Here is a 21,880-nt window from a genome sequence, read left to right as displayed (position 1 = left end):
AAACCTCCCTTGTTTCCACTGGTGTGCGGCAGGGGTTTATGTTGGGGCCTCATCTCTTCATCACCGACATTTTCCTGCCAGGCAATATTTTCCAGAAATTGTTAAGACTGAGTGTTTTGTTATTTATGAGCCTTACCATTAAATGTGATTAACTTGTTTTACTGGCTGTAAATAATGTTATGCACATTATGGAAATTTTACTTTGTAATTTTGTGTATGCAAAAAAATAGGCTCTCTGGTAGACTTTACACCGATCTGATCAGCCTGCTTGGTATCGGCCGATAATTTGCATTTTATGCTGAGCGGCTTTAATGTCATAATTCGCCGATCCGATCAATGACGTCATTGATCGGCTCCGCAAAAGACATTTACTCCACTTCGCCGTTGTGTACAGTATATTCAAATCCAAAAGCTAGCTTATTTTTAGCCTTGTCACGTGTCTTTTGATGTAGTATTGTAAATGTTTGCTCTAAACAGCCACGCCAGGGCGAAGCCTGGTCCACACACACAAAAACAAAATTCCCCCTCCTCGCTTTTCCACCTTCTTTTTGTGACGTTCAGGCCCTCTAAAGCGGATTGCCAGACTGAAGCCAATCTACACACTGGCTGTCAAGTTAGTGTATTATTATTTTTTTATTCCCCCTCCTTGCTCTTTCATATTTTTCAGCGTGACGTTCGTGCACTCATGGCAGACAGCGAGGCACTCTAAAGCGGCTACGACAGCAAACTATCTAAAGGGAAGATGCATTTTTTGGGGGGGGGAAGGGAGGTAAGTAGGCGGCACGGTGGCCGACTGGTTAGAGCGTCAGCCTCACAGTTCTGAGGACCCGGGTTCAATCCCCAGCCCCGCCTGTGTGGAGTTTGCATGTTCTCCCCGTGCCTGCGTGGGTTTTCTCCGGGCACTCCGGTTTCCTCCCACATCTCAAAAACATGTATTAATTGGAGACTCTAATTGCCCTGAGGCATGACTGTGAGTGCGAATGGTTGTTTGTTTCTATGTGCCCTGTGATTGGCTGGCAACCAGTTCAGGGTGTACCCCGCCTCCTGCCCGATGACAGCTGGGATAGGCTCCAGCACGCCCGCGACCCTAGTGAGGAGAAGCGGCTCAGAAAATGGATGGATGGAGGGAGGTAAGTAACACTGGCTAACTGCACGTTGCAACTGCGCCGGATAATGGCTGATGCAAACGAAGGTGCTCAGATTTCTATATAGAGGGGGAGGGGCGACTCATGCAAGGGCCCAAGTGCGACACATAGCACCATTTATGCCACGCACCAAAAATCTGGAAAACTGAAACGATGAAAAACAGTTTCCCGCTATAGTTCCACAATTGAGCGCAACATACTGTAGTTCTCATTCTTTGCACGTCCTCAGCATTTATCCATCCAGCCAGCCATCGATTTTCCGAACCGCTTATCCTCACTAGGGTCGCACATTATCTTCAAACATAAATGTTTACTAATAATAACAACAACAACAACAATTACACTTGTATAGCGCTTTATAGACACTCTTGAGATGCTTTACAATTTCATGCATTATTCATTCACTCCTCAGTCACATCCTGGTGGTGGTAAACTACTTGCGTAGCCACAGCTGCCCTGGGGCAGTCTGACGGAAATGTGGCTGTAGGCGACCACCACCAAACATCCAACCACATTCATTCGTAGGCAAAGTGGGTTAAGTGTCTTGCCCAGGGACACAACGAGGACATGCGCTCAGGCGTGGATACGATGGGGCGATCCTCCAGCTGCAGGGCGTACGTACTCTTACCCTCAGCACCACGCCACCCAAAGAAACAAAAATCTGGTTTCACTTTGCCTTTAAACACTTTGTGGACACAGTACTCTACCTGGATCATCTCTATAAAGTTAAGGCCATTACCTTATCTACGTGTCCTTGACCCGAAAGGGAGGCAGTCTAAGATGGCACCATTTGGGCTTGTCAGAGTATATCGGGCAGGAGCGGTGGTGCCTTGGGCCTTTCTGCGAGGAGCTCATCAATATTCATCGACCCGCTGTGGCTAATGTCTCGAGAGGTGGGCGGGAATATAGTTGTAGAGGTCGTGCACTTGGCACGAGAGAAAGAGAGAGGGATTAGGGCGAGAGAGAGAGAGAGAGAGAGAGCGACTGATGTCGAGGATTTAAAGAAAAAAACAATGATAAGAAAGAAAATGAGACGCAAACAAGGAAACGGCAAAAAGCCTCTGGGCCAGTGGGATGTTGCTTTCTGGCAGTTTATCACTGTTTCAGAGAGTGTAGACAAACACATGCAATCTAGCACACAGTGTGCATGTAAACTATCCTGTCTCCAGGATTCTACTTTTAACTTGAGTGGCACAAAGTACAATATAGTACGAAGACAAAAGCCTTCACTTGTCCTGCAGTGGGGACATTTATAAGTATCCTGTAACAACTCAACAATAAATAAAAAATAAAAAACACGATATTGCATGGGAACACTGTATATGGTCAAAAGTATTTGAACATCTTTTTTCATCCACTTTGTAGAAAATAGTTTAGGGGTGGGACATTTGTTGTTCCCCATATACAAAACATGGTCCAAAAGGCAGTACGTTTTCCAACCAGGCACAGGTACCATGAGAGATAATCATGTCTGCCAGGGCAAATGATCCCATTTCACTTAATTTGCCTGAAAATTATCATTCATTAAGTCACTCACTCCCGTGCACGTTTGTATTTGTCAACTGGAGTCCAATCTGCCACCGACGTATATATTTGTCATGTATGCTTTTCAACGGGTAGGTAAGGAAGAGGGTCTCGCACAGCCGCTCTGTGAAATTCAAGTTTGTATACCACTGTAATGACTAACATATCCCTGTAGATGGCAGCGTTTCATTGCTTTAGATTTGAGGTCAGCACAGGTTTTACGTCGAAGATAGAAATTAGGCGGTAAATCTCGGCTTGTCACATCGATTATGAGGGAGAAATGCCAACACGTCAGAAGTCGGATAAGTTTAGGTAGCTGACACTCGAACAGAGTATGCACCTACATGGTATAAACAGAGAATGTATTGGGGTGGGTAGTAGAAAGTTGGTGTCACAATAGTAATAAAAAAAATGACGCAGTTGATGGCGTGAATGGCGAACGGCATGTAAAAAATGCGGTGAGTCAACGTCACTCACGGTACATTTCTTATTTGTATATCTATAATTAAATGATTATTTTGCCTTCAAAAGCCCTTTGTCAGTTTTTTTATGGTTTGAGGTGTCACAAAAGCAAAACATTTTAGCATCAAAGTCACTGTTCTGCTAGACATGTTTCTTTTACAAAAAGCTTGTTTTCTCTGGTTCTTGGTCAGAAAAGTGTTTTTTGGTGGAACCAACCCATGTTTTACTGTTGATTACTAAAGAATGAAAAGAAATAAGCTAGTAACAAACATTTCTGGTGAAAGAAGAGAGTCTAGTATTTGTTTTGGTAGGTTAGGTGCTTATCCTATCACAGAACACAATATTCTGTGTGCCTTGAATGATCAGTTAAAATGCTTTTAAGCGGCTGCCAGTGAATGAGTGAAAGATGCCCCCAGAATGGCCAACATATGGACATCAAGGTTAAATGAAATGAGAATTAAAAAAACAAAACCAAAAAAAACCACAGATCTCCACACAAACACCTGCTTGACATGAAACCTCAGGCCCAAAATATCAATATTTAACTCTCTCACACACACACACACACACACACACGCACACACACACCTGCTTGACATGAAATCTCAGCACCAAAATATCAATATTTAACACACACACACACTAACAGTATATTTTAATATCAAACCCATTTGCAGGCAGACTCCAACCTGTCCTTAATCATGCATGCGGCGTTCAGGGGAGGGGGTCCCATGAATATTCCATCAAGCAGAAAAAGGTCAAGGGGAAAATGAACGCTCGAAACGACGACACGTGAGCGTAAACGCGTGCAATTACGTACGACGAGGATCGGATCACATTCGGGTGTTAATGAAAACAATACTTCAGTAAAAAAAAAAATAAGGGTGGGCGAATGCCTGTCTGAATGTTCTGAGCTCTTCTTTCGGTTACTTGGAGAAGTAGTGCCATTGCCATAGCAGTGGATGTAGATCTATGGGTTGACGGCGAATTGACGGCGTCTTTGCTGGCTGCACAGATGGGTAGATACTGTAGATCACTGATTTCCACCCTTTATGGAGCCAAGGCACATATTTTACAATTGAAAAATCTCTCGGCACCCCAACAAACAAACATGTCACAAAAAGTGGATACATTAATTACTGTATGTACTTAATGCCATCTAATAGAATGGCATTTACTTGTTCTGTCTGTCACTATGCCTCACTGGCATAAATAGATGAACAAAGATATATTATGCAAATAAAGAAAATTTGGAGCAATTATGTAAAATTTTATAATTTCCCACGGCACACCTGAAGAGCGCTCACGGCACACTAATGTGCCCCGGCACACTGGTTGCTGTAGATGGAAGGATGGATGGCTGGAGGGATGGATCAATAGATAGATGGTAGATATGTGCATGGGTGGATGATAGATGGATGGGTAGGTGGGTGGGTGAGTGAGTGAATGAATGGCTGGATGGATGGGTGGATGATAGACACGAGACAGACGGATGGATCGACAGACAATAGATGAATGGATGTTAGATAGACAAATGGATGGATGATGGATGGACACGGATGGATGATGGATGGATGGATAGATATTTGGATGGGTGAGCGGATGATGGCTCAATAGCTGGATGTGTGGAAAAGATGGGTGGATGGATAGTTAGACAGACAGACAAATGGATGAGTTGACAAATGGACAGATGGAAGACAGGTAGGTAGGTATCGATTATTTCTCTCATCACGAGCAACTACAGTTTTATCTAGCGATAAACCCGCTGACTTGATAAAACCTGTCTTCAGTTTAGCATGTATGCGGTTAGCATGTCCTAATGAGTTTACATTCTTGTCCTCGTTCTTCTCCAATAAGAGAAGAGCGATCTCATCTGGTATATTTTTGGTTCGAACAACTCGTGTTCCCCCGTCCAACCCGCTTTGTTCTTCCAACTCGGATCGTTTCAACTCATCCTCGGGCCCTCTTTCACCTTATTTCCTCTCCTCTGTCTGCTCTCATTTTATTGCACTGCCTCCTCCTCCTCCTCCTCCCGTTCTGTATTTTGCAGACTCAATCATCCACTTTGGGCACCGACGAGATGACAAGAGGCCGTCTCTCCAGGCTATGAGGTTTAAAATAAATAAATAAATAAATAAATAAAGTGTCGGCTGCAGAAGGACCCTGAGGATCCTGGACGAAGGATGCTAACAATAAGTAAAACGACAGTTTAGGGACGAGCTATCACAACAGCAACCTGTGACGTTGTGCGAGGAGCCTCACTGTCATCACATCGATTATTTATCTAGCCAAGAAGACTCTTAGCTTGCTTGGGCTCTTTCTTATGTAACCTGCTGGCTTGGACATCTTTGAATAGCTTTACTGTCCACAGGCTTGTTTCAACTTTGCAAGGGTATCTATTGACAAAGCACAGTGGTACCTTGACTTACGAGTTTAATTCATTCTCTGACCACGCTTGAAACACCATTTACTCGTATATCAAATCAATTTTCTGCATTAAAATGAATTGAAATGCCATTAATCTGTTCCAGCCCCACAAAACCAACACAAGAACTTAAATTGCTTAATTTTCCCCCCCACTGCACTCGAGTGACGGTGTATCTGATTTAGGGCTACAACTAACAAATATTTTAAGAATCGATTAATCTGTCGATTATTTTTACGATGAATCGAAACATCACATAAAAATATATTTTAAACATTTCCTTCCTTTTATTAAAAAAAGGTCATTATTTCAGATTGACAATGTAGAAAATGCACACATGAATTGATGATTCAGTTACTGTTTGAGCAAAAATGTTAATCATTACTTTCAAAAGTATAAGCAGACGTTTGCAAATGTCTTATTTTGATTCAACATAAAGATAATCACATAATATTTACTGTTGAGAGGCTTAAGCGGACAATTTCAAGTTAATGTCTTTAAACAATCAATTATGAAAACAGATTAATTTGATAATCAATTATTTGTCCATTAATCGATAAATTGTTGCACCTCTAATCCTAAATCAAATTAATTTTGCTTCGTAAATCAAAACTCGCAACACAAACCAACATTGTGCTGTTTTTTGCGGGGCCTGGAATGAATTAAACTTATAAAGTCAAGGTACCACTGTTCATTAAATCTGATCTGCTGATCTGATGTGTACAGTCTGTGCAAATCGGGATCAGATAAGGATAGGGCTGCGACGATAATTGTGATGACTCGAATAAATCTACACTCCTATTCACTGCCTCCCACGTCATTCACCAGGCCAGGCCCCGCCTTTTAAAGGCACACACATTCAAAGTACAGATACTACAGTGTAGAACATTAGGATGGCGACCCCAAGTGGACAAAAATAATACCTGCAACTCACATGCATATTATGTATTGTTTAATAATGCAAAATAATTTTTTATCCAATTACTCATATAAGCCATAGGATAATTGTAAGAATAATCAATTCCAAAAATATTTGATTGCCCGAGCCCGAGAGCTTGATTAAATTTACATAAGGGTTCTATAGAAGAGCAAGCTGATAACATTTTACATTTATTTATCCTTTTTTTTTAATGAAAATGGCAAATGAAAATTAAATCCTCCTTGTTGGAGGTAATTATGCAAATCCATCCTTTCAAGCGGGCATATATGTAGCGCACGCATGCTTGGGGGAATCCACATTCATGTCACCTTTTTGTCTGTTAAATGTCACAAACAAATAAAGTCAATTGTTGTGTCGAGAGAGAAAGGCCACACGTAACACGCTATATAGATTAACCCACATGCACGCTATGCACACGGAGAAAAGAAGCGCTTCCGTCTTGACGGGGGTGACATTTTATCTGCCAGTTGTTATGACGAATCATTCATGAAGTCACAAAATCCATGCGAGGCTTCACCTCGCCGTTATAAATCCTAATTGTCGGCGTTGGGTATTGGTTTCATTCGGTCTGTTGTTTTCGCATGACGCAAAAAGACACCCAAAGAGAAATGATGATGCATAAAAGTGACTCCTTCTTACGTTTTAAAAGCTTCTTTCAGGCTGCTTCGTTTAGTAACACATTTGCTAGATGTACAAAGCAAATTCTTAACTAATTTTAATCCTTCTAAGTAACAAAAATTTGCGAGCTGACAACAAGCGCGCAATCTAACAAATTTACGAACAAATTATCTAACTAGTTTTAACTGACACTAAAAACTAGTTAACTAGCTTGCTAATTGAACAACCAGTTACAGACTACCTGGATAATCAACTAGTTTGCCAGCTGACAATCAGACTAGATGCGCAACTAGCATGTTAACACTAAACTATTTTTGTCTCATCCTACTAACTACTAGTTTGAGAGCTAACAACAAGTTAGCAAGTTAACGAACTAGTTTGCAAGCTGACTCTGGCACCTCCACATAATTGGCTTGTTCTCTGGGCATTGAATTGATCACAACTGGACTGTTCTGTTTGTCTTAGAAGACGTTTCATCTCTCATCCGAGCAGGTTTCATCAGTTCATGCATCGAGGCTTAGTTAGGACGCACGCGCCAGCGTTTGTGTGGAAAACTCGACTGGCATGCCCCACACCACGTATGGAATCATTCTTTTGGAATGCAAAAAAGGGGGAGAGCCATTAAGAAATGTTATACATTAAGCCTATCAAATGTGTCTACAAAAATACTTGTTGCACATTGAAAGACCTTTAAAAGGAGCAAGGGGAGAGTGCGGAGAAAGTGTTGGAGACCTTTAAAAAAGAGATTAATTAACTGCTACCTAAGGCTGCTCACTTCCTCTGCAGTGTGTGTCCAGGTGTGTGTGCGTGTGTGTGTGTGGGGGGGGGTGTGAGCGCGCGGGCGTGTTATGAGTGCCTTGCTGCTACACAGACAGACAGAGAGACACACACACACCTGTCCACCGCTGCCAGGCATACATGTACACATGAATTAAGCAGAGGCTTAATTAGTCAATCGAGAGATCTAATGGCCACGCGATTCAAAAGACTCTATGGACTATTGTCACCAGTTTCCACCAAAGGTTCAACTCACAACAGTTCAGAAACGCAAGTCATACTCCATCAGTAGCAGGGTTTGGTAGCTGGGCCTTCAGTGGGGACTTCCTCGTCTTAAATCATCTCTTACAACCACCAGTTTCATGTCATTATTTATCTAATAACATCTAATAACTATTATTACGTGTTAATAAAAGACATCATATTCACCAGATATGCTGATTATTAAATGTAATCATGAATGCAGATCGCTACGGACGTGCTTTGCCATTTGAAGTTGGGTATAACAAGTTTTGCTCTGACCAACCAGACGACAGAAAAATAGTGGTCATCGATTCAGCTTACTAACTAACTGTGGTTATTGATTCAACTAACTAACAAACTAATAATTAGTTAACCAGCTAATGAGTTTGGTAATTAAACAACTAGTTAGCTAGCAACCCCACAGGCTATTAAACAACCAATCAAACAAAAAACAAATTAACATGTTTTTAAGTTGACGAATTCAAACTACTAACTAGCACTACTAAATACAACCAATTCCAATGAAGTTGGGACGTTGTGTTAAACATAAATAAAAACAGAATACAATGATTTGCAAATCATGTTCGACCTATATTTAATTGAATACACTACAAAGACAAGATATTTAATGTTCAAACTGATAAACTTTATTGTTTTTATCAAATAATCATTAACTTAGAATTGTATGGCTGCAAGCTGGGACAGGTGGCAAAAAAGAGGAATTGAGAAGTTGAGGAATGCTCATCAAACACCTGTTTGGAACATCCCACAGGTGAACAGGCTAATTGGGAACAGGTCGTAAAATACGACAACGGAGACCCCGGACTGTTGAACAGCTGAAGCTGTACATCAAGCAAGAATGGGAAAGAATTCCACCTACAAAGCTTCAACAATTCGTATCCTCAGTTCCCAAACGTTTATTGAATGTTGTTAAAAGAAAAGGTGATGTAACACAGTGGTAAACATAACCCTGTCCCACCTTTTTTTGGAACGTGTTACAGCCATAATATTCTAAGCTAATGATTATTTTCTAAAAAACAATGAAGTTGATCAGTTTGAACATTAAATATCTTGTCTTTGTAGTGTATTCAATTAAATATACGTCGTACATGATTTGCAAATCATTGTATTCTGTTTTTATTTATGTTTAACACAATGTCCCAACTTCATTGAAATTGGGGTTGTAGAATGCTAGTAACCCTACAGACGACCTGGATAATCAACTAGTTTGTTTTCTCAAAATATTTGAGCCTTTGTGGAGCCCTGCGCTCGACCGTGTGTCACTGTAATGCGAAGTGAGTGCGTTACCTGTGAGTGTTTGAGGACAGCCTGCGTCCTGTAGAGCAGCAGGAGTCGGAGGTCGGCGTCGCGCATGCTAAAGTTGCTCTCCAGGATCTGAAGCACGGCGATGCGCGGACGCACCGGCAGCGATGGGTCGCTGCAGAACGGTCGCAGCCAGGCCAGAAGGTCATCAGAGCTCACCGCACTGTCGCTGAAAGGGTGAGATTGAGGGTGAGGGTTTGGGGGTGAGAGACAGCTTGTCACACAGCCTGCCTTGACAGAGAAGAGACCTCCGCCAAGGCCACACAATCCTCAACCAACTAAAATGTGTCTTTGCTAATTTTATGGAATTAAGTAAGTGATTTAGAGTTTGCCTAGTCTAAAAAAATTACATAACAACTAGCTAACTAATAGTATTAGCTAAATTAGTTTGCTACCTAACTAGTTTATAATTTTTTTTACAAATTATCTAATTTTCTAGCTTTGTCGAATAATAGTTGCTTGCTCACCAGCTAAATATCTTACAATAACAAAATGAATAAACAAACTAGCTAGCAAATACTAAAGGACTATTTTTGTGGAATCCGACTATTTACTAAATATTAGCTTGTTGACCAACTAGATATCTTACACTAACTAACAACTAAGTAACGAAGCAACTAACTACTTTTCTAGCTATTTTTGTAGTCGTAACTAAATAACTGATAACTAAGAAACAAGCTCTCACTTTCCGATGCCGCATTTGTCGGGATAACTATTCTGCTACTTGAACATCTAGTTAGCCGACTGACTTACCAGCTACCATACTAACTATCTTTGGAGTTGACCTGAACTGGCTCATACGAACCAACACATTTTCATGTCTATGTGTGGCAAGCCCAATAATAAAGTATGCTAATTAGCCTCTCTGATAGTGTCAATCAAAATTGAGCAGGTGGGAAGTTGTATTGTTGCTGTCTATTGATTCCTCTGTGTGTGTGTGTGTGTGTGTTTGTTTGTGTGTGTGTGTGTGTGTGTGTGTGAGCGCGATGTACCCCGCCTGCACGCTGTTGTGTACAGCCGTTGCAATGGCCTCAAGCACGCCAAGGGCGGCCGTGTGGTTTGTCAGGACATCGAGGTCGACACTGGAAAAGAAAAAACACCACACATAAGGCGGTAAAGTGAGGAGAAAACGATGAGAATGGTTTTACATAACAGCTCATTAAGATAAGAGGTGCAAATGAACAGTGTGTCAGGAGGGACAAGCGCCCAGGGAAGGAAATCAAGGGCTTTACTTCCAGGGATACAATTCCAAATTAAATGGTCTCCGAGCAAATCGATGTATTAGACACACAAAAAAACAGAACTATCATTTTGGTACGTTTAGCTTCTCACTCTTACTATGAGCACACATTTGACGGCTAACTAATGCCAGGATGAGACTACAAGACAAATTTGGTCTTTCACGATTTAACTATGTCAGACAGCTGCCATAAAATCTTGCTGTATCTCTGTCAGACAGTGGCAACACTATACAACATAATATTCCTATACCACCATATCCCGTCTTTTACGATCACTGGGATTTATATTGTCAAATCAAACACTGTCGGGAAAGCATGACCAGAAAATGTCACCTTTCACCACAACCCGATATAACCGTTACCATGGTGACAACAAGATGTTGTCAAACAATGGATTGCTGTGGCAATGTTGGGGAAAAAAAGAAAAAAAAACGTGCTGTGTCACCGGGTCCTCGGGAAAGGACGTTTTGGGCTATCTATACAAGGATTGCTTGGGGAATATTCACATACTTTTAATACGATACCGCTCGCAAGCATGCAACAATCTGTTATGTAGCCTAGCAAGCTAGTGCTTGCACTAACGTTTGCACGTAAACATGTCGGCGTTCTGTCGAATCGTGCCCAAAAGCTTCGGTAAGTATTGGTTTGTGCGCGTGAATAAATGTTGACAACGGCGATCAAGTACGGTATGTTGACAACGGCAAGCACGGGAGGCAATGCGCCAGTCACAATACGCAATCCTATCGGTCAATGTCAAGGTGCACTGTCGAACAGTTGTCATTGATATGTCACACTACACGGAAGATATCCAAAAACTCAAACCTACTAGACTTTTCATTTTGGCGTCGTAGGGCTATCGTAGTGCCAAATCCTTGGTCGTGGATTATGTCACACTCCAAGAAGTTTTGTCGTTCCTGATAAAATACTGCCCCAACTTACAAGTTTTCCGAGTTACAAGCCATTGCTGGGTTAATTTCTTCTTTTGTGTTACGAGACAAGATTTGAGGTAAGAGCAATTTATGGATATAGAAATGAGGTGCATTTTGTCGAAGAGTGTGTCTTTGAAGACCGTTTCAAGTTGGTTAACTACAGTAGTTAACTAAATACACGATTGCTTATGGCTGTCCCTTGATATTATCGCAAAAAATGGCTGTAAGATCATATCACAAGTTACCCTAGCAAAGCGACCACTCTGTCCACGGCATCTTGCAGCACACTTTTGACGGAAAAGTCCAGTGGTCCCACGGCGACGCGCAGTAGCTCGCGGATGCTCTGGAGAGGTTGCCCATCGGTCGCCATGGCGACTGCCAGTTCACGGACCTTGGACTTTTCGGAGCGGGACACATCATAAAGTTGACTGTAGCCCCGCAGCTGCTCCTGGGACGGGAAAGCAAACCAAAACAAAACATTATCAATAGGTGATTTGGGTACTGGGAGAACCAGGTCACAGTGAACGCTCAGTGACTAATTTCATCTAAGAGGAGACTACGGGCATCTTATTATCTTATCTTATTAGCTTATTATCTTATTAGCTAGATTGTCAGCTGAATAACTAACTGTAACTGACTGATTAGTTTGCTACCTGTCGCTACCTAAATACTTTGCCAGACTAATGAGCCGGCTAATCTAATCAGTACGATTTGCAAAAACAAAAACAAATAAAAAACAAAATAGCCAACAAACTTACTAGCTTATAAACTGACTAATTAGCTCCCAATATAGGTAATCATATTAGCTAACTAGTTTGCTATCTGAAAACTTACCTAGCTTATCCCAATAAGTAACTAATTAACTAACTAGTTATCAATGTCATTTGCTAGCTGAACAACTAGCTTGCCACTCTACATGCTAGTTTAACCCACTAACCAACTAACAAACAAACCAAGCAGACTAATTTTCTATCTACCTAGCTAATCCTACTAACTAGCTCGCACTGCTATCTGAAAACCTACCTCTTATCCCAATAAGTAACTAATTAACTAACTAGTTATCAATGCCATTTGCTCACTGAACAGCTAGATTGCCACTCTACATGCTAGTTAAACTCATTAACCAACTAACAAACAAACTAAGCAACTAACTCGTGAACCAACCAAGTTTTTTAGCTGAATAATTTTCTATCTACCAAGCTAATCCAACTAACTAGCTTGCACAACAAGTAGTTTGTCAGCTGACTAACAGTTTGCAATTTCCAGCAAAAGGATGGGCTAACGTGTGTATTTTTCTCACGTTTTGACGTTATTATGCAGTGAAAAGGTGTGTAATAGCGCCACCATGCTTCCAAATGGATGCATTTAGGAGCTTTTATTTTACCAGCAAAGTGCTATACGGTGTGGTCTATTATAACAACACCTTACAACAATGCACTCGGCTGCACTTAGCTGGATGAAAGCCATCAAGCAGCTGGCACCATAGAAGCCCTTTAGGGGATAAACAAACATTTGTCGTAGTTAAAAACCTCCGGTTGTAATGACACATTTTAACAGTGTCCATATTCACCCTGTTATTATGTATTGTCCTGCCGGATTGCGTTGCCAAGTGAAAAACGGCGGGGGATGAGTTGCTCAAACGGCAAGGGATGAGTTGTTCAATTCGGTACGTTTTTATTTGGTTTCCAACGCTCTGCTCTTGTTGTAAGTCACTTGGAAGTCTTTCGGTTAAAGTGTCAAAATCAGCCCAGATGCGGCGCCTTATTGTCAGCCTGTTGAGAAGCACGCACGCTGGCTGACATTTAAGACAAAGCAGGTTACAGGAGGTGAAAAAGACAAAAGTGAAAGAAAGTAAATCTGTATCCACAATCCCCATCCGCAACAAAAAGGAGCAAATGTCTTTCTATTGCAGGGGTGTAAAACTAATTTTTGTTGCGGGCCACCCCGTAGTTATTGTTTCTCTTGGAGGGCTGTTATGACTGTGAACCTATATGAATGTATGATCGCCTCATATTATTCCATATACACAAATTCATGGATAACTACTTTTGAAATCAGAAGCCAATTTGTTCGACGTAGAAGTTTGTTCGACTAGCAGCATTAATTTCATTCATTCATTCATTCATCTACCGTTCCGAGGTAACAATGCTTCATTTTGATGGACAGTGTCAAACACACATTTAAATTGCATCAATTGCAAGCTGAGCGTTACATAATATATATATATTTTTTAAATAACTAGCTGCCTAGCCTGATTCTAGCTTGGAGGAGGTCATAATGCATACTATTGAAGTACAGTATTAACTAATCTACCTCACCAACTAACCAACTGAATTAACCCATCCAATCTAACCAATCGACCTACGTTCCAACCTAACTGACCAGCCATTCAACCAAATGAACTGACGTAACCTGACCAACCCAGCCAACCAACCAAACTAACCAGTCTAACCAGCTACCCAGCCAAATGGCCAAACATACGAACTAGCTGACCAACCTCACCAACCCACCGACCTAACAACCAACTAAATAAACCAACCAGTCGACCAACCTAACCCTAACCAACCAATATGCCCAATCAACTTGACCAACCAACTAAACTTACATAGGGTGTGTGTCATATCTTGTTTTGCATTATGAAGGGAGAGTGCCTTTAAACAGAGATAGAAAAAAAAAGAAAAAAAAGAAAATCAGGGGTTAAATGTGATTAAGGTACACAGTGTGGGAGTTGGAAATGACCAGCTTTTACTCAAGTCTCCCGGTCGCCTAGCAACATTCGCCAAATCACATCTATTGTGTACATACAGACGCGCATGCAGCAATGGGGAGGTGAGTTCGAGGGAGTTTGCTTCGTGAGAAACAGCGTGATGTACACACTCAAGCGTGGAAATAAAGAACCAGTGGGGGAGAAAAAAGAAAAAAAGAAAACCGACATGCGCACACAAATGAAGGTCGACACATATACAAATGCAACTGACTTGTGTGAACAGCAGCATGTATGTATTGTATGTGTGTAACATATTCTTATAAACCCCCCAAGGAAATACAGTGGTGCCTTAAGATATAAGTTGAATTCGTTCCGTGACCACATTCATAAGTGAAAATACTGAAATCATATTTCGCCATTCAAATGAATGGAAAATCCATTAATCCATTCCAGACTCCCAAAAAACCCAACAAAAAATTTGTAGTTTTTTTTTGTTTTTGTTTTTTAAAGGAAAATAGAACTGTATTAATATTGTACTTCATGAAAACGTGTAGTAATAATATAAATAAATACAATGTAATGAATTAAACACTGGCGGGATGGTGGCTGACTGGTAGGTAGGTATGAATGTGAGTGCGAATGTTCCATCCATCCATCCATTTTCTGAGCCGCTTCTCCTCACTAGGGTCGCGGGCGTGCTGGAACCTACCCCAGCTATCATCGGGCAGGAGGCGGGGTACACCCTGAACTGGTTGCCAGCCAATCGCAAGGCACATACAAACAAACAACCATTCGCACTCACATTCAGACCTACGGGCAATTTAGAGTTGTCAATTAACCTACCATGCATGTTTTTGGGATGTGGGAGGAGAAAACCCACGCAGGCACGGGGAGAACATGCAAACTCCACACAGGCGGGGCCGGGGATTGAACCCCGCTCCGCCGAACTGTGAGGCAGACGCTCTAACCAGTCGGCCGCCGTGCGAATGTTTGTTTGTTTAAATGTGCCCTGCGATTGGCTGGCATCCAGTTCAGGGTCTACTGAACTACTACTGGGTATGGCCGCAGTTAGCTGGGATAGGCTTCAGCACGCCTGCGACTCTAGTGAGGATAAGCGGTGTAGAAAATGGATGGACGGATGAATTACACACTTTGTGCATCATGATTGATTTCAGCTCCTTCTGGTGTGTGAAACCACCCGGGGGCAGTATAAGACACAATTTAAGTAAGGTAATTAAAATTAATATAGTTTAGTAATGTAATTTTAATGTTATTAATTGCTATTTTTGGTTTTCTTTCCAAAATAACTTTTCATCAGTAAATATTTATTGAACACTTAATTTAAAGAATTAAATCAATTTAATAAGTAAAAAATAGAGACGATTTAACAATAAATGTTTGGTAGTAAGTAATTTAATGATAAGCAATTGAATGTTTGTATATTAAATTAGATTGCTGAAAGTGTTTTAATTATAGAACTTTAGAAATACTTTTTATTTATATGAAAATAACAAATAATTATAAACAACACAAAACAAAACTTCAATGAAACTACATACAATTAAAAAAAGAAAACATAATATAAATAAATTAATAATTAAATATAATCAATTAATAAAATGAAAAATAAATTGGAAAATAAAATTATACAAAAGAAACTAAAACAAGTACAACAATACAAAAGAAAAAAATAGTACATTTGCTAAAAATAATGTAGACTAAATACATACAATCATACAAAATAAATAGGCATAAAATAAATGTAAATAAGAAAATGCAAATGTACAAAATAATAATGAAATACAGTATTTTGTTCTCATGTGCTGTTTTTTGTCACCGTTGTTACCGTTTTATCATAGCAGTAAGTGTTGAAAAATTATTATTATTTATTATTTTTTATTTGTAGATTCATTTTAGGCCCCAATAAAAGTAACTCAGATTAAGCAACCAAAAACTAATCAGCAAGTGAAAGTGAGGTGCGAGATGACAACTGCATCTACCTGCTGGCTGTCTCGCAGCGACGCGATGAAGTCGTGACTCAGCGTTTCCAGGTGGGCCTGCAATTGCTGCAGGTGCACCAGTGCCTCGTCCAAAGTCATCCCCGCTGCTTCCGCCCCTTCCTGTTCGCTGGCCACCTCACCACCTGCTGCTGCTCCTCCTCCTCCTCCTCCTCCTCCTCGCTTCTTCCTCTTCTCAGCCAACTGCCGCAGGGTTTTGGTGGCTCGCCGGAGCACCTCGGAGCGGGCTGGGATGCTCAGCTGGAGACCAAGGACGAGACATGAATGAATTCAGGGAAGAGAGACACATAATTGCACATTAAAAACTTTTGTAATGTCAATTCAGAGATTTGTTTCTCAGTAATTTATACATGTTTGAAGAGAATTGCTGAAAACGTGCAAAGACTGATAACTGAAACTGATGCACTTTGAAGTCCGACAGGAGTCGCCGCTCCCCCACTATATCAGAACTTGAGCTTCGGTCGCTTGAGCGGTTGTCTGGCGCAATTGCAACATGCAGTTAGGTAGCTTCTTATGCCTACACCCCAAAAATGCATCTTCCCTTTAGATGTTTTAGATGCTAGATACTTTAGAGTGCCTCCTTGTCCGCTGCGCACATCATGGTGAGAAAGGCGTTAGCGCCGGGGGGTTTGGGGGGGATATTGCAATAACTGCAATTGCAATATGCAATATGCAATATGCAGTTAGCTAGCTAGCTACACTGGGTATGGAAAGTATTCAGACTCCCTTAAAAATTTCACTTTGTTAAATTGCAGCCATTTGATAAAATCATTTTAAGTTATTTTTCCCCCTCACTGTACACACAGCAACCCATATTGACAGGAAAAAAACTGAATTGTTGAATGTTTTGCAGATTTATTAAAAAAGAAAAACTGAAATATCACAAAGCTATAAGTATTCAGACCCTTTGCTCAGTATTTAGTAGAAGCACACTTTTGAGCTAATAGAGCCATGAGTCTTTTTGGGAATGATGCAACAAGTTTTTCACACCTGGATTTGGGGATCCTCTGCCATTCCTCCTTGCAGATCAAGAACAGTCATGGTGTTGTTCTGAAGTCACTCCTTCGTTATTTTAGCTGTGTGCTTAGGGTCATTGTCTTGTTGGAAGGTGAACCGTCGGCCCAGTCTGTGTCCTGAGCACTCTGGAGAAGGTTTTCGTCCAGGATATCCCTGTACTTGGCCGCATTCATTTTACCTTCGATTGCAACCAATCGTCCTGTCCCTGCAGCTGAAAAACACGCCCACAGCATGATGCTGCCACCACCATGCTTCACTGTTGGGACTGTATTGGACAGGTGCTGAGCAGTGCCTGGTTTTCTCCACACATACCGCTTAGAATTAAGGCCAATAAGTTCTATCTTGGTTTCATCAGACCCGAGAATCTTATTTCTCACCATCTTGGAGTGCTTCAGGTGCTTTTTAGCAAACTCCATGCGGGCTTTTCATGTGTCTTGCACTGATGAGAGGCTTCCGTCGGGCCACTCTGCCATAAAGCCCCGACTGGTGGAGGGCTGCAGTGATGCTTGACTTTCTAGAAGTTTCTCCCATCTCCCGACTGCATCTCTGGAGCTCAGTCACAGTGATCTTTGGGTTCTTCTTTACGTCTTCTCCCCCGATTGCTCAGTTTGGCCGGACGGCCAGCTCTAGGAAGGGTTCTGGTCATCCCAAATGTCTTCCATTTAAGGATTATGGAGGCCACTGTGCTATGAGAAACCTTAAGTGCAGCAGAAATTTTTTTGTAACCTTGGGCAGATCTGTGCCTTGCCACATATCTGTTTCTGAGCTCTTCAGGCAGTTCCTTTGAAATAATTTGCTCTGATATGCACTGTGAGCGGTAAGGTCTTATATAGACAGGTGTGTGGCTTTCCTAATCAAGTCCAATCAGTATACTCAAACACAGCTGGGCTCCGATGAAGGTGTAGAACCATCTCAAGGATGATCAGAAGAAATGGACAGCACCAGAGGTAACTATATGAGTGTCACAGCAAAGGGTCTGAATACTTATGGCTGTGTGATATTACAGTTTTTCTTTTTTAATAAATCTGCAAAAATTTCAACAATTCATTTTTTTTCTGTCAATACGTGGTGATTTTAGCAAATGGCTGCCATATAACAAAGAGTGAATAATTTAAGGGGGTCTGAATACTTTCCGTACCAACTGTATGTCTAACACCCCGAAATACATCATTCCTTTGGATAGTCTTCTGGTGTGGCAGCTTTAGAATGCCTCTTTGTTGGCCATGAGTGCACGCACGTCACGGAGAGAAGGTGAAGGTACGTGTGGATGATGGCTACCAGCACGGTGTGATTGATTGGATCCAGTGTGAGCAAGTTAACCATTCAATAGGAGAGGAGCAGGCCTTTTGCTGTTGGGAGACTATTCAATTTAAAAGAAACACACACAGTCAGTGTCAATGGATTTTTCGCATTTGTTTGTGTGTGTCCACCTGCCAAAATGACTTCCTAATGTAACTATTGAGTTGAGTTCACTGCCACCATACAGCGCTTGAATCTGAAATTGTATCTCGCAAGTTAAAGCAAAAAAAAATTGGAAAGCAAAAAAAAATTGGCCGAACCACTGCTCGTATTTGGAAAAACTTCCAAAATTTCTAAGTCGCGTCACTCATATTTCAAGGCACCAATGTAATATGATATAGCTACAGCGGCCATTGCAATCCACTTCTTCCTTGACAATCGTGCCATGTTTTGTAGTTCAATAAAGAAAAAAATAATACAGAACAATATGAGGCGCATCAAAAGACTATTTTCGTGTCATGTTTTGTGGTTCAATAAATGCGTCTCAAAATGCTGTTTTCCGAGAAGAACACCACGGTTTGGAGTTTTTCTGTTGCAGCGAGTTGGTCAGGGGATTCATCGATTGCACTTTTTCCACGATTATCCCGTTCTGTCTCTTATGGCCACATTGCTCGGTGTGCGGCAGGCCTTAAAGTGTCGACAGGATGAGTAAGCGCCGTAAACGGTAACTACAAGCTGAAGGTTAAACATTAAAAATGCTTTTTTGGAATGAATCATCTGAAGAGGTGAAGAAAAAGTGAGCATTTCCTTCCATTTTTCTGACAAAAACATTATATAATGTACATCGGTCCAGCATGCGGTGAGCTATGCCCTCGCCCCATGGCCTTGTGGGAAATGGACCCATCCATCATGTGTGGGCAGCAAGTGAGAGAGGGGGGGGGACATAAGGGGGGCAGTGAGAACAGTCAAGGTTTTCCCCCTCTAAGATGATGGAGAAAGGCATGACAGCAGGTTGCAGGGAGACAAAGTGCACGTTAAAGAATGCATGGGGAGCGCAGCAGAGCCCACTGGGCGCTTGACTTTAATTGGCCGCTGAAAGGGGGAGAGGCACAAATTAGTTTGATCAAGTGGGGGGATTGGGGGGGGGGGGGGCATGAAAGTAAAATGCAAAAGAAAATTCGATAGCGTGGCGAGCAAGTTTAGGAATAACAAAAAGTAATTGTATTACACTGCAATATGAAAATAAGAACTCGACAAAAATGTTATGAACATTTTTTTATGAATGTGAAACAAAAAAACAAAACAGAAAAATCAGAGAACAAAATGTAAACAAAATGAACTAGATTAATAATTACACCAGTTAAAATATTAAATTATAAAATTATAATTAGAAAATAATACATCAATATAAAATGTAATGCAACTGTAGTAAAATTATTAATAATAACAATATCTAAATATAATATCTAAATATTTTTTTAAAAATGATTGTATTTATTTTCATTTTAACATTTTCTTTATTGACTAAACATTTATTATTATTAATAATAATAATATTATAATAATATATAATAATAATAATATAATAATATAATATTTATTATTTATAAGACATGCTGTAATTTTGGAACACATTATTTACTGTAGAAAACATTAGGGAGCTATTTAAGTTTTTATTTTCCTTTATACGACATTTTGCTGAGCTTGCAAGCTCCCTGCACTTTTTAGAACTTTAAAACAAAGATGTATATTGTCTCAGATTTAATTAAAAAAAAAAAAAAACTAACATGTTGCAAATCTGAAAAACAATTTAATAAACATATAAAGGCATTCAAACAAAGTGTTGGAGTTTGTATTGACGCCAATATTTTCCCTTTTACAACAAATATTGGCTCCAAGTATCTGTTATCGGCCTCCTTGATGACTAATAATTGGTCTCGGCTTGGTAAAAACCATATCGGTTCATCTCGAGAAGTTATCCCCAGTGTAATGCTGCTAACACTCACGTGTGTGACGGCCTCGGTGGAGAAGGTGATGCCATCCAGGAAGTGAGCGGCGTCGACAGGAAGCAGTCTGTCAAGGTACTTGGCGCAGGTGTCATAAGCGTGCAGGTAGTCCTGGTCGTTCTGTGGGGGTCTCTTGAGTAGCTGGGCGTCGCCCTTCCAGAACAACTTCTGCAGCCACGTGGCGTGGACCGCGCTAGGCGACAACGTCACTCCCTGGCCGCAGCCGGGCCTCGGCAGCAGATTGGCCAGTTTAGAGATGGACAACACGTTCTGACTGGTCAGAACTGGTTCTAGAGCGGCCAGTGGGTCCTGGGATTCGTCGGTCAGCTGGCGGTAGTTTAAGCCTACACAGAAAATGTTTAATGTTTACATTGTTTTGCATATTCAGAAAGACGGGTTGTTAAAAAACAAAAACAAAAAAGGGGCACACAAAATGAGTGAGGGGACACCTTGTCATTAAAATGAATTAAGTCCGAAATTCATCCATCCATCCATGCATTTTCTGAGCCGCTTCTCCTCACAAGGGTCGCAGGCGTACTGGAGCCTATCCCAGCTATCATCGGGCAGGAGGCGGGGTACACCCTGAACTGGTTGCCAGACAATCGCAGGGCACATACAAACAAACAACCATTCACACTCACACCTACGGGCAATTTAGAGTTGTCAATTAACCTACCATTCATGTTTTTGGGATGTGGGAGGAAACCGGAGTGCCCGGAGAAAACCCACGCAAGCACGCGAAGAACATGCAAACTCCACACAGGCGGGGCCGGGGATTGAACCCTCAGAACTGTGAGGCAGACACTCCAACCAGTTGTCTACCGTGCCGCCGTCCGAAATTCAATTAAAATAAATTCTCTAAATAGGGAAAATCCTACATTAAAAATGGTGCGATTGTATTGCCTTCGAACCAAAAATATTCTATTTTATATATAATATATATATATATTATATAAACAATTCTGTTTTTTTCTGTCAATATGGGGTGCTGTGTGTACAATAATGAGGAAAAAAATAAACTTCAATTATTTTAGCAAATGGCTGCAATATAACAAAGAGTGAAAAATTTAATTGGGTGTGAATATTTCCCATACCCACTGTGTGTGTGTATATATATATATATATAAATTCAAAAAAAATACAAATTATATTCTCTAACACAAAGGAAATCCATATGCATACACAAGCAATAAAAAAGCAATAAAAAAGCTAATAATTAGAATACAGTAATCCTTCATTTATCAAAGGTACACAGAAATCCGCCAA

At 40.9% G+C, this 21,880-nt stretch overlaps 1 protein-coding gene across 1 annotated transcript in view; it reads right to left on the bottom strand.

Annotated features, from left to right (window-relative positions):
* nbas (NBAS subunit of NRZ tethering complex) overlaps positions 1-21,880 on the bottom strand; it is a 170,552-nt gene that overhangs the window by 33,182 nt on the left and 115,490 nt on the right. The window contains 5 exon segments of the mRNA XM_061753787.1: positions 9,443-9,626; positions 10,450-10,539; positions 11,873-12,075; positions 16,335-16,592; positions 20,615-20,958. Coding sequence (XP_061609771.1) covers positions 9,443-9,626; positions 10,450-10,539; positions 11,873-12,075; positions 16,335-16,592; positions 20,615-20,958 — 1,079 coding nt within the window.

Source organism: Phyllopteryx taeniolatus, chromosome 18, assembly GCF_024500385.1.
Source record: "Phyllopteryx taeniolatus isolate TA_2022b chromosome 18, UOR_Ptae_1.2, whole genome shotgun sequence".
NCBI classification, from domain to species: domain Eukaryota; kingdom Metazoa; phylum Chordata; class Actinopteri; order Syngnathiformes; family Syngnathidae; genus Phyllopteryx; species Phyllopteryx taeniolatus.
The sequence above is the reverse complement of the archived record's forward strand: the minus strand, read 5'-3'. Positions and strand labels throughout refer to the sequence as shown.